This window comes from Schistocerca cancellata, chromosome 1 (genome assembly GCF_023864275.1).
Source record: "Schistocerca cancellata isolate TAMUIC-IGC-003103 chromosome 1, iqSchCanc2.1, whole genome shotgun sequence".
Lineage (NCBI taxonomy): Eukaryota > Metazoa > Arthropoda > Insecta > Orthoptera > Acrididae > Schistocerca > Schistocerca cancellata.
Window position 1 is genome coordinate 594316534 of NC_064626.1, and position 12460 is coordinate 594328993.

A 12460-nucleotide genomic window follows, 5' to 3' on the forward strand; every position below is an offset into this window, starting at 1 on the left:
TCTCGGAATTTTATTTCATGATTACCCTATTGTTCACAGTTCCGCCACGGTCGATTTACCCTACGTCACACTTCCTCCTATGATCATGTTAACACTTCTATATACTAGTTCATAAGTACAAGAAATGTTATATACACCCGGTGTAGCCAAAGTATGTCGTATATCTCTTGCCTTTCTTATGTATTCTTTTATCTTCCAGGTGGGCCTGAAAATAGTTTCAAATCCATACTTACCCAACACTTCCCAAGTGCGACATGTAATCTCACTAATAAACGGAAGAAAAACGTTCCAGTTGAGCGGCCGTTGTTCCTCGTTGATCCTGATTCCCTGCCTAGGGCGAAAATCTAGCTCTATCTCCTTGTTAGAATAACCATTCTTCTTAAAGGTCGACCGTTGGTAGTTAACTTCGTCTCGTATATAAACGGTTCACAAATTTTGATAGCCCTGTCCACCAAGGTTTTCATAACAACTCTTTTTTGTCTAGGGTGATTGTTAGAATAGTTATGAAGGTTGTGATCAGTGTGTGTGTGTTTTGTATATATCTTATCGCCCAAAGTCCTGTCCACACGTTTGATTACAGAAACATTCAGTAATTACCTCCTCGGTTTTGTTTGTGAGCCAAAGAGTGCGGGACAACTTCGCACAGAGTCTTCCCTTTTTCGAAACATTGTGGAATATCACTAGAAGACTTGATTTAGAGATGTTGCTCCATTACAATTTGTCACACAACAACGCTAACACACTGTGGACGCACGTCCGCCACTTAACACTGCCTGCTCACTACTGACTGATCGAATGCACACCTGTTGTTTACAGTTATTGGTTCAAACTGCGTCGTAATTACTATACTGACGTCGCTTGTAAGGCAGGAACAAATTCAGTCTCGAAACTGGACGAACGGTATAGAACATTGAGTTTGTAAGCGATTTCAGATTTTTTCGGATGAATGGAAACAAAATTTTATCTTTTATAACTTTCCTTTTATTTCCCCTCCTTTGCTGTTTTGTAGGACTCTTTTTTAATGTAAAAAAGTAAAATGCAGTATTATTATGCTACCATTCGGTGACGAAAACTCGTTATAGTCGTTGAATAACGACGCTAAATCTTCATTTTTTAATCTTGTTATGTCTGTAAGATAATAATTGTGCGAGTATGGAAATGAAATGTTTGTAGATGACTAATGACACGACAACAAATAAATAGAATGGGAATTCATGTGTTAACATGAAACACGATAAAGAACTTGAAATAATTTCAGCAAAAGGATCATCCATACGAAAAATTCACACCAGACATCGCATTCTCGCGGGTGGACGTGTATGTTGTCACAGAATCTATAGCAGTGAAAATAGCGTGCACTCATGTTTTTTATCATCGGTATAGAAATAAAGTACAAAAGCGTCGGCCCTAATTTTTTATTGTTTGCGAATTTAGGTCACTTAGTTGAAAGGCGGTTCGACTGTACTTATGATGCGGCAAATGTGGGACATGAATCTGTGTTTTCGTAAAACGTTTACTCAGTTACCGATGAATGTGTATTTCTTTCTCTCAGAAAAGGGCTGAGATCGGAACATATTGCCAAATTTATGAATAGTATGGGTTAGCAGATCAGTAAATACTGCCAAAAACATGAATAGTCACACGCAAAAGGAGAAAAATCCGTAACTAATTTCTAATCATATTTTACAAATTTGTTAAACATTTAGTACTAGAGCAGATGTCTTTTGTTTCTGAGGAGAGACGACCTGCATTAAATCAGTGAGTAGAATGAGAGATGATCGTAATAATTTTACTGCTTTAGCTCCGGGAGGATACGTTCTGAAAAAGAATAAAAGAAATGGTATATGTTATGTTTAAAGGAAGAAGTGCAGTTTATTCTGCCACAAGACCGCGTACATCCATTCTAAAAGCAAATATCGAATACTTGGGGCTATAAATGGATATCGTTAAATGAATGAATCTTTAAGTGCGTGTGCGTGTGTGTGTGTGTGTGTGTGTGTGTGTGTGTGTGTGTGTGAGTGTGTGTGTATGTACGTGAAGTTTGCGTGCTGCGGTTTTCCAATCTTCTGTCGAGTGCAATCATGAAACTCGGCCTGAAACACGGCATGATATAACACGGCAACATCGAAAGAAAAAAAATTACTTACCTAAAGCTTCAGAGCGAAAGAAGACAAAGGTATTTCATAAGATGCCAGTGCTACGGGTATTACAATACTTGAGCGTCAAAACATCTTTGTTTTGAGTAAGAGGAGGAGTGAATTGTCATTTTTTTGGGGAGGGTGGAAGGGTCATCGGACTGGTTCGACGCAGCGCACCTTGACTTCCTTTCCTGTGCCAGCCTTTTCATCTCTGAGTAGCACTTTCACCCTACGTCCTCAATTACTTGCTGGGTGTGTACCGTTCTCTGCCTTCCGCTAAAGGTTGTACAGTTCCCTCAGGTACAACGGTTTATTCCCTGATATCCTGAAATGTGTTCTTTCTGTTCCTTCTTCTTGTCAGTGTTTTCTATATGTTCATTTCTTCACCGATTCTACGGAGAAACTCCTCATTCTTTACCCTATCAGTCCACCTAATTTTAAACTTCCTTTTTTAACGGTCTTCTCACAGTCCATGATTCACTGCCATAGAATGCCGTGCTCCAAACACGTATTCTCAGAAATTTCTTCCTAATATTAATACTGATATTTGCTACTATCAGACTTCTCTTGGCCAGGAGTGTATTTTCTGCCTATAATAATCTGCCCTTTATGTCCTCTTTGCTTCGTCTGTTACGTGCCATTTTGTCCACAAGACTGGTGCTTCTGTTTCGCAGTCCCCAATTTTCACGTTAAGCTTCTCGCTAATTTCACTTCTGCTACTCCTCATTACTTTCATCTTTCTTCGGCTTACTCTCAGTTCATAATCTGTATTCATTAGGTCAAAAGTCGCTACTGTTTCAATGCTTAACGGAGGGTGTGCCAACTCAAACTGCGACGCATGCGAACTCCCGCGCGCGCCTCTGCAGGTAGCGCTGTTGGCCAGCGTTGTGTGCAGTGCGACTGTGACTCCTCCTGAACGAAGCTGCCTGCCGTCTGCTATCGAGCGACAACAGTTCTCTTCCGCCACGAGCTTGGACCCTGCAGCGACCTTCCAAGGACGGGCTCAGCCCCGAATCCTCCCGAAACCAGGTAGGTAAGTAGGTAACAGGACCGAATCCTGCCAAACTGACACACTGCATGTCGTATTGTAGACGATAATATAATTATCTCTGCCATGTTCCTTATCTCCTTCCCCTACTCCTCCCATGTTTTGAACAAAAAATATTAATTCATTTATGCACGACTTTCGCGTGACCTTGAGCGGGACATAGTCGCTGGCGCTGTGCCGGCTTGACTTTATCTCAATAAGATAAAACATAAAACTTTTAAACATACAATACACACGGAAATTTTTTTACATCTTCTACTGTAACTTCATATTCCTTCCCCTACTTAGAGTATTCATGACGTTTAGAACTGCTACCTGCTTCAAACGGGAGGACTCGGTCCCATCGTTTTTCAGACCCTTGCGGCCTTGGGAGGATTCGGTACTATTTTTCTGACGGCGGGGGAACTCTGGGCTGCGCCCCCAAGGAATGCAGTCTGCTGGAGCCTTGTACGTTTTTTGTTTTACTGGCCCTGCTCTGTTTTACTGGCTCTGCATAGTCAAAGCAGTTTCTACTACTGAATGATCCAGTGTGCTAATGGTCGCTCTTTCGAGTCTGTGAACCCTGGCGTACTTCGTTGTATGCGCAGAGGTATCGAGTGGCAATATTTATCATCTAGAAATGTCCTGGTGGCGATTTAGAAAAGGCAAGTTGGCTGTCTTCAGTTTGAGAGCGCGGTGGCTCCAGTCTTGCTGGTGAGAGAATTTAATCAGACCTCTCTCATGGGGAGGCCCCGAACAATACTGTATGACTTTCATTAACTTTGTTCATAAATGTAGAAGGTTGTTCGACAGTATAAAAATATTTTTTGCATTATTGAAGGTTAATTGCATTCATGTCACAGCAGAATTTTCTATGCATGTATAGTGGGGGATTTGTAAATCCGTTTTATTAAGTTGGTTTTATTATAGTGCCTTCCTTGAATTATTACAAGTTCATTTTGTAATTGCTGAGGAAGTTGTGGAGGTATATCCATTCCGTTCTTTCAAAATATCTTATTTTAAATGGAATGAAATTGAATATTGTGGTTTTCTTTTAATGGGAGTTTTTGAAATAAAAGCGTAATGTGTTTAGAAGAAAAGTATCTCACACACCTCAGCCTAGCTCCTCCACTCACTTCTCGGCATTACAGGATTTCAAATTCACGAGCGCCTGCTGAAGTAAGTAAGTTATTTGACCGAAAGGTTCCGTTTTCGGACATTTATGTTGAATGAGGAGCGGAGCAAGACGCAACGTTGGAGTAAACAAGAAAAAAAATGGAAGGTGTGTGTAGTTTACATGCTCCTCCATCCATTGCTTTTGGTGCTCCCAGGTTTCAGCTGGTATTAGTTGCCGTGTAAGTAAAAAAGAATTCAAGAATAAATCTCCTGTGGCTAATTAATAATATTAGGGGTGTTGTTAATTTTCTAATTTAGACCTGTCTGTATAGCGTTACGCGCAGTGCCCTGATTAGCGAGACAGGAAAAGTGAGCAAATGCCAGATCGAATCCGCGGTGAGGTTTTTAGGTGGTTTCCTGCCCTTGGTTAGGCAAATGATGAACTAATCCCCACATTCCGCCTCATAGTTTACAAGATTCAGATATACAAGGTGTACAAGGTTGGTATACAAACCTTCCACACCCCCGTCCATAGAGAGCATGCACCCTCCCCCATGTCATCTTAACGACCGTGGCGTCCTCAAGGGCGTCCTGAAGGGCGTCCAGCCGCAAAGTTAAATAATAAAATAGAATTTTTGAAACCCTGAGAGAGTGGACCCCGTCGTAGACGAGATAAACTCCAGAGAAAAGAAAGAAAGTTAGTTGTCTAATATAGCTATCTTGTCATTGCAATACGACACAGCAGCTGAGCTTGACTTCAAAGCAATATTCAGAGAGTTTGCTGTTCTCAAAGAGATGTTATTATAAACATTCTCAAAAGCAGATATTTTCTCAATCCTTAATTATAGCAATTTCTTTCATGTTTCTGCTCCCTAATTTATGTACCATTAATAATTTAGAAGGAGCAAAATAAAATCTGTTCTCCATTATACATCTGACTACCCAATGTACTTTAGATGTATTAAACAATGAGACAAGGTTCTATTTTACTTTAAGTTTTTTTAGAAAGTTCATACAATTTGTAATTTAGTCACAATAGTGAGAAATTAAATTTTTTGTGTGGAAAGCTTTTCTTCTATATAGTTAATCTAAGTAATGTGTTTCGATAATGCTTCACTTTTATCAAACATGCTTACAGAATTACAAAATTTTCTAAGTCTGCATTGTAGAAAGGTGGTTTTATGCTTGGGTGGGACAGGGTGGGGTAGGAGTGAGGAGGGGATTTGGGGAGCGTAGATTTGGTAGTTCCGCCAGAAGGTACACAATCACTTCTGTACAGAGGATCTATTAGCGATGTCCATGTCCGAAATAAAATTAGTAATACACTATACGGTAGAAAGCATTTGGACACCTATTAGTGGGCATTAAAACTAGGTGTGTCCAGCCATCTACTTTATGACGACTTGAAGACCTAGGGACGCTTTCAGTGATGCCTCCGAATGCCTGTTGGGGAATGACAGCCAGTTATTCCTCAGTGATGTTGGGCACTGGGGTCTGGGGCGAAGTCCGCGTTCTAACCCATCCCATAGACGTTCCATTGGCTTCAGGTCGGAACTATGTGAAGGCCACGCCATTTCGAGAGTAGTGTTGTCCAAAAACCACTGTCCGACAGACGCTGGTTCATGCCAGCGTGCAGTGTCATGTTGATGTAAATAATCACCGTCTCTGAGCTGTTCCTCTATTGTATGCAGTACACAACGGTCTAAAATGTGTTGATATGCTTCCATATTTAGCGTTTTCTTAAGCGCAATAAGAAGACCACTTCGTAGCCTCGAAAAACACGCCCATACCGTAACATCACCTCTTCCATATTTCACTGTCGACACTACGAGGTAAAATTCTCCAGGTATTCGCCAAATCCGATCTTTTCTATGAGGATGCCACAAGGTATAGCGTGATTCATCCTGCACGGACCCGTAACTTCCGCGCTACTCTTCAGTTTTTGCGCCAACGGCATTTTCACTGTACCAATGTACCAGTCTTAATGCAGTTGACACCCCATTTTTTATATGAAGTTGCGAGTGTTGGTCTCACGGGTGGCGTGCCAGAGATAAGTCCCTGCTGTCGCACTATCCTCTGTGTCCTCGGTGGCTCGGATGGACGCCGGCACGGTAGCTCAGCGTGTTCGGTCAAAGGGTTAAGGGTTATCTGCCCTCTGTAATAAAAAAAAACTGAATCAATGGATCTATGATGAACTTGAACAAGCGTCATGGGACGTCCGCCACAAAAAAAAAGAGCCGGCATGGTAGCTCAGCGTGTTTGGTCAGAGGGCTGCGTGCTTCCTGTAATAAAAAAACTGAGTCAAGGAATTAACGATCAACTTGAACGGATGTGTTGTGACGTCCGCCCAAACCACAACGCAACGAACTATTTCGAAAAAAAAAAAATATGGATAGAGCGTCTGCCATGTAAGGAGAAGATCACGGCTTCGAGTCCCGGTCAGGGCATACATTTTCTGCATTTTCAACTGTCCTCGTTGACTTATATCAACGCCTGTATGCAGCTAAGGGTATTCATTTCATTGTAATTTCACCCCATTTTTTACTACCGGCAAGAAGATAGACCAACTATTAACACAGATGCCGAGACAGTTGGGTACCTTCGCACCGTGGGCCCATGATAACAGAATCAAAACCAATGTACCCAAAAGTCCTCTTTACAAAGAGGAAACCCGTCATCAACAATCGCTAACGTGTATCGGACCACTCAATCATATTGGCGTAAAGTGTCAAGTAACTGGGCGTCCATCCTGACGAAAAGTTCTACATACAACACATAGAAGCGAGAAGAAAACAGCAGGCACGAAAATGGTGAAAGTGCTTATTCCATTTTTGAAAACTATGGACTTAAACTAACGCACGAACTTGCAGTTATACGATGCCACTGTGAGACCAACCGTATTCTTCGGCACGAACTCCTGGGGAGTCATGCGACAGCGACTAAAAGCTCCGGGTAATCCAGAACCGCATTTTACTTGGATCACGGGAACGCCTTGGGGGGTACGCACCCGAGACCTTCACTCTGAACTCAGGGAAAAAGAACTCAAAGAAAAAGTTAAGGACAAGGTCTTCGACAAATGAGATGCTTTGCGGGGCATTATACATCACCTCGGAACGTTAGGCACAATAGACCCGGCACGCTGGCATAAATAACAAATTTACGAAATGAGTAATTTCTGATCCACCCTGAACTGTCACATTCCTCTTGAAGGAAAACAGGATAAGAAAACGTGACAAACGTAGGAGCACTGGAGAAGAAAGAAACCCAAGGATAGCAGGCTGAACGACCCAATTGAGTGCCAACCCTGGACAAAAGATGAAAAAAGAAGTGAAAATTTTTACTTGTACCTTTCCCTACAGTTTTGAAAACCACGAGAGGTGGTCAAACTTGGAGAACACACAACCCTCCCCCCCCCCCCCCCCACCAAAAGAAGAGAACTGTCGACTTGGGCAGATTCAGAAGTCTTGAAATGTGCCTGATGAATTTGTGTGACTAGTTCACGTTCGGAGTCACTGAGTTTTTGTAATCGGCCCATTCTGCTACTGTTTCTCTACTGAAAATGGAAATGAGCGTTTGGCGTCATTGGCCGGGAGGCCCCTTGCGGGGTAGGGCCGGCCGCCTTGGTGCAGGTCTTATTACATTCGACGCCACACTGGGCGACGTGCGGGCCGGATGGGGATGAAATGATGATAGAGAGCCCGCATCTCGTGGTCGTGCGGTAGCGTTCTCGCTTCCCACGCCCGGGTTCCCGGGTTCGATTCCCGGCGGGGTCAGGGATTTTCTCTGCCTCGTGATGGCTGGGTGTTGTGTGCTGTCCTTAGGTTGGTTAGGTTTAAGTAGTTCTAAGTTCTAGGGGACTGATGACCATAGCTGTTAAGTCCCATAGTGCTCAGAGCCATTTGAACCATTTGATGATAGAGACAACACAGCACCAAGTCCCTGAGCAGAGAAAATCTCCGACCCAGCCGGGACTCGAACCCGGGCCCGTAGGGCGGCAATCCGTCACGCTGACCACTCAGCTATCGGGGCGGACACTCTCTCTCTACTGACAAAGCAGTACTGCCTGCCTCCTTTTATACTGGCGGGTCCGCTTCTGGTGGCATCTAGTGATTAGCTCCGCATCACATAGGGGTTTGTAATCAGTGGACGGCGCGGACTCACCTTGCAGCAGCAGCTGTCGGTGCGCCGCCCAGACGTCGCGGCGCTGCGCCGTCAGCAGCCCCAGCGGCGGCGCCGGCGGCAGGCTGGGCGCCTCGCGCAGCACGTGCATCAGCTGGGCGCACAGCTCGCGCTCCGACAGCCGCGCGCCGCTCGGCTCCTCCCGCACCGGCACCGCGTAGAACTGCGCCACGCCCAGCCGCGGGTCACTCAGTCAGTCAGTCGCCTGCTGCGTCTGCCGTCCGCTTGTCTCTGTCTGGTCTCAGTGTCACAAGACTCCGGTTTGACGGACATAGTTCCTGTCAGAGGCTTCTACGGGTTGCAGAGGCGGTTTTGTAGATTAAGTTTTGATGAGAAACACGTGGCCGGAAATGTACCGTTGAACGTAAAATAAGTTTAAGGGGCGGATCAGTCACAATTGTCACGCACCGTAGTAAGCACATAGCGGAGACAATGAGCTCTAACCTGTCTGCTCTATAGCAGTTGTACGACGTGGCTGTTCGTTGTACAAGGTATATCTGCGAAGCAAGTTTCATACACGTGGTCTCAGTGGCGTAGCAGTCATAACTGACGACCGGGGCACGACACTCTATTGCCTGTCCCGTCGCCCCTCCTCCGCGCCCGTGGTACGACGATGTGCAATGCTTCGCCCCCCCCCCCCCCTCCCCCTCGAGAAGCACATATAACATAGAATTTACTCTAATAATATTATATTTTCCGGAGGATCTGCTTTGTCTTGGGGACCATTTGGCGCCCCTCTGCAACTGGCACCCAAAAAGCATAATAGACCCCCCCCTCTACGCCACTGCACGGTCGACAACGCCTGATGCGCGTCCTTGAAGCATCAGACTACAATGTTCCCATACAGCAGTTTGTAGAGGGAGCGTGGGACCTAGAGTATTTTTTGTATTTTGGAAGACGAATGACGACTTGTAAGTATCCAAAAAAAGTTCAGGTCCGTTCATGTTAAAAACCTACGTAATACCGACTTTGAAATCATTTTCGTGAGAAAACAGCACCTCACTGCACTATATTTTTTTCCTTCCCTTGAGATCTAGGGGCGGGGGCGGAGGGAGGAGGAGCCCTCCTTGTCGCGGGAATGGGCGCCCTTGCCAGTCAAAGCTCCTATAGTGAGGCCGCTGAAACTTTGCATTTGACGAATGACTTTCGAGTTGGTAGCGTAACAGTTTAACAAATAAAGAATGAGAGACGCGAGGCGCTAGGCATGGGGCGCGGACCAATCACAGCTGGACGGCGTGGCGATGGGAACTGCGTTACCACCGTCAATAGCCAAATATTTTATGGGGAAATATGAACACATAGCTTTGAACACGGCTGCAGCTAAGCCAAGTTCCTTTTATCGTTACGTCGACAACACTTTTATCGTCTCGACAGGAAAAACTGAGAGAATTCTTAGAACACCTGAACAACATTCACGAACACATTAAGTTTGCGATGGAAGTAGAGATAAACGGCACATTGCCCTTGCTTGACGCCCTTCTTCGCTTGAAAAGCGATGGGCACCTCAGTCACAGTCTGTACAGGAAATTTACACAGGCAGATGGTATCTGCACGCTCCCAGCCACCACAATCTGGCACAGAATCATGGCGTTATGAACAGGCTCGTCCGTCGTGCTAAAGTCGTCCCAGACGCTGAAAACTTGCCACTAGAACTAAACTATCGCCGGAAAGTCTTCCTGGAAAATGGCTACAATCATGGTCAAGTATCACAGGCTATTTCTGATGAGACGCACAGAAGAAACGCCACCGAAGAGGAGAGCACGAGACTTGGGTGATGGCCTTTCTGTGTCACTGTGTTGGGAAAGAATAACCGGCTCCTCAAGAGGCACACCATTTCATCAGTGTTCATGCCCAGAGAAAAATTACAACTCAGGAGGTCTGCGAATGACGATCTAGGACTTAGAACGCCTGGGGCTGCTACTACGTCAGCCAAATAGTACGCCAGATGGAACTTGAGAAGTGCTTACGCCTACGATATTCTGAGAAATCAGCCGCTGCGGATCATGCTTTAGAAAATCGACACCAAATTCCATTCGATGAATCATCTTTCATTATGACAACGAAGGGATTTTGCAATAGCGTCATAAAAGCATTCATATACAAACAACGTACGTTGTGTGTGATTTCTACCTCTTGCTTGCTTTATACTGTGCCTTATTTCGCTGTAATTTAGAAGGTTCTGTTACTTGGAAAAAAGTACCAAAAAGGCACCTTTGCATCGAGGAGCGCCGCTAAACAAGCAGGCATTGAAGTGGCTATGGACAATTCGTTTTACGAGCAGGAGAAAGAACACGTAAGTATTCTTGGACATCCATCAGTTCCTGCCTATAAAGTTACTGAACGAACATCTAAAACTGTTGGAATTAGTACGAGAACTGTAGTAAGTATGGGAGTGTTACTGAAGAAGTTGAAAGATGTAGACGTGACTCGTAACGATTCCGAGCCGTCTGGATGAAGGAATATATGTTTAACATGAAGAAATGTTGAGTGGTTCGTGAACCTTTTCAAAAAAGATTCCTGACCCTACAACAATTGTAATGGACAATGCTACATGTCCTTCAGTGATATTGAACAAAGCCCCAACCATAAACGATCGCAAAAAAGTTATGGTGCAGTGGCTACAGGCTAGAAATATTACTGCGGATGTGACGAAGCTTCTTTTTTATTCACTTGTTAAGGAAACTAATCCTATGACGTGTACATGTGTAGTAAACGAAACTGCCAAGGAGTATCATCATACATTAATATGTCTGCCATAACGTCACAGCCATTTCAACCCCATTCATGTAGTACGATGTGAAGACGGACACAACGAACAATAACAAGTCCTTTACAACAAGAGGTGGAAAGGCTGTTGGGTGAAGCTACGAGTATTGCGACTGTGAACACAGCCTGTTGGAGGAAAAAAGTCGAGCACTTCGAAAAACTTATTCGAGCAACGTAGACATTCGAAATCACCATAAACAGCTAACGAGTTGCCTTGGTGATGAGGACGATGAAAACGGTTTTAGCGCTTATTCCGACAACAGTGACGATGAGAAACTAGATTGTGCCATTGTCGCCGTAAATTGGTGAGTGAAATGCTATGAATATCGGTTTGCAACATTGTCATTATAAAACGTAGAGCGAGAAGTTGTAGTCTCGGTTATTATTTATTCTGTAAACTCTGTACCATATTCTCAACGGCCTTGCCGCAGTGCTAACACCGGTTTCCGTCAGATCACCGAAGTTAAGCGCTGTCGGGCTAGGATAGCACTTGGATGGGTGACCATCTGGTCTACCGAGCGCTGTTGGCAAGCGGGGTGCACTCAGCCCTTGTGACGCAAACTGAGGAGCTACTTGATTGAGGAGTAGCGGCTCCGGTCTCGTAAACATATGGCCGGGAGAGCGGTGTGCTGACCACATGCCCTTCCATATTCGCATCCAGTGACGTCTGCGGGCTGAACATGACACGTCGGACGGTTGGTACCGTTGGGTCTTCATGACCTTTTCGGGCGGAGTTTAGTTTAGTTTAGTTTTAGTTTTTTTATGTGACATATTGTTCTCAAGGTATTGACCATCATGAAATGCTTATTTTCTGTATTTCTTTGCTCCGTCATCGAAAGCGTATGCTTTGGTATGCTTATATCTACATTATTATGCTGTTGTTTATTTGCTGTCGTTGCAGTAGCAAACCAAAAACGAATTCTTGTATGCACTCTTATTGCTCAATGGCTTACATTTAAGAGGTGGAACGGAAAACCGTATCGGCTATTATGTGTATAGACGCTGGTGCTGCAACATCGGTATTGCAGTACAGCAAACCTAACTTGTAATGCGAACAGTCAAGTGCAGTGTTTGGCCGGCGCAGGTATAGTTGCAAAAAGTACCACTTTTTCGCAGCCGTTGATGTAGTTGGATGAAAATGTTAGTGATGGACTGACACAATTTGGAAAATGTTCTCGTTGCATGCCTCATGAAACTCTACCATTATATACCGTACCGTGAAGCAAGAGATTTC

General features: G+C 44.4%; 1 protein-coding gene and 1 pseudogene across 1 annotated transcript in view; one reads left to right on the top strand and one right to left on the bottom strand.

The window, feature by feature from the left end:
* Positions 1–12460, bottom strand: part of LOC126088812 (choline O-acetyltransferase) — a 125219-nt gene that overhangs the window by 69497 nt on the left and 43262 nt on the right. The window contains exon 3 of the mRNA XM_049906868.1: positions 8443–8572. Within this exon, the coding sequence (XP_049762825.1) occupies positions 8443–8572 (130 nt within the window). The remainder of the gene's footprint in view (positions 1–8442; positions 8573–12460) is intronic.
* Positions 11639–11756, top strand: LOC126104014 (5S ribosomal RNA; annotated as a pseudogene).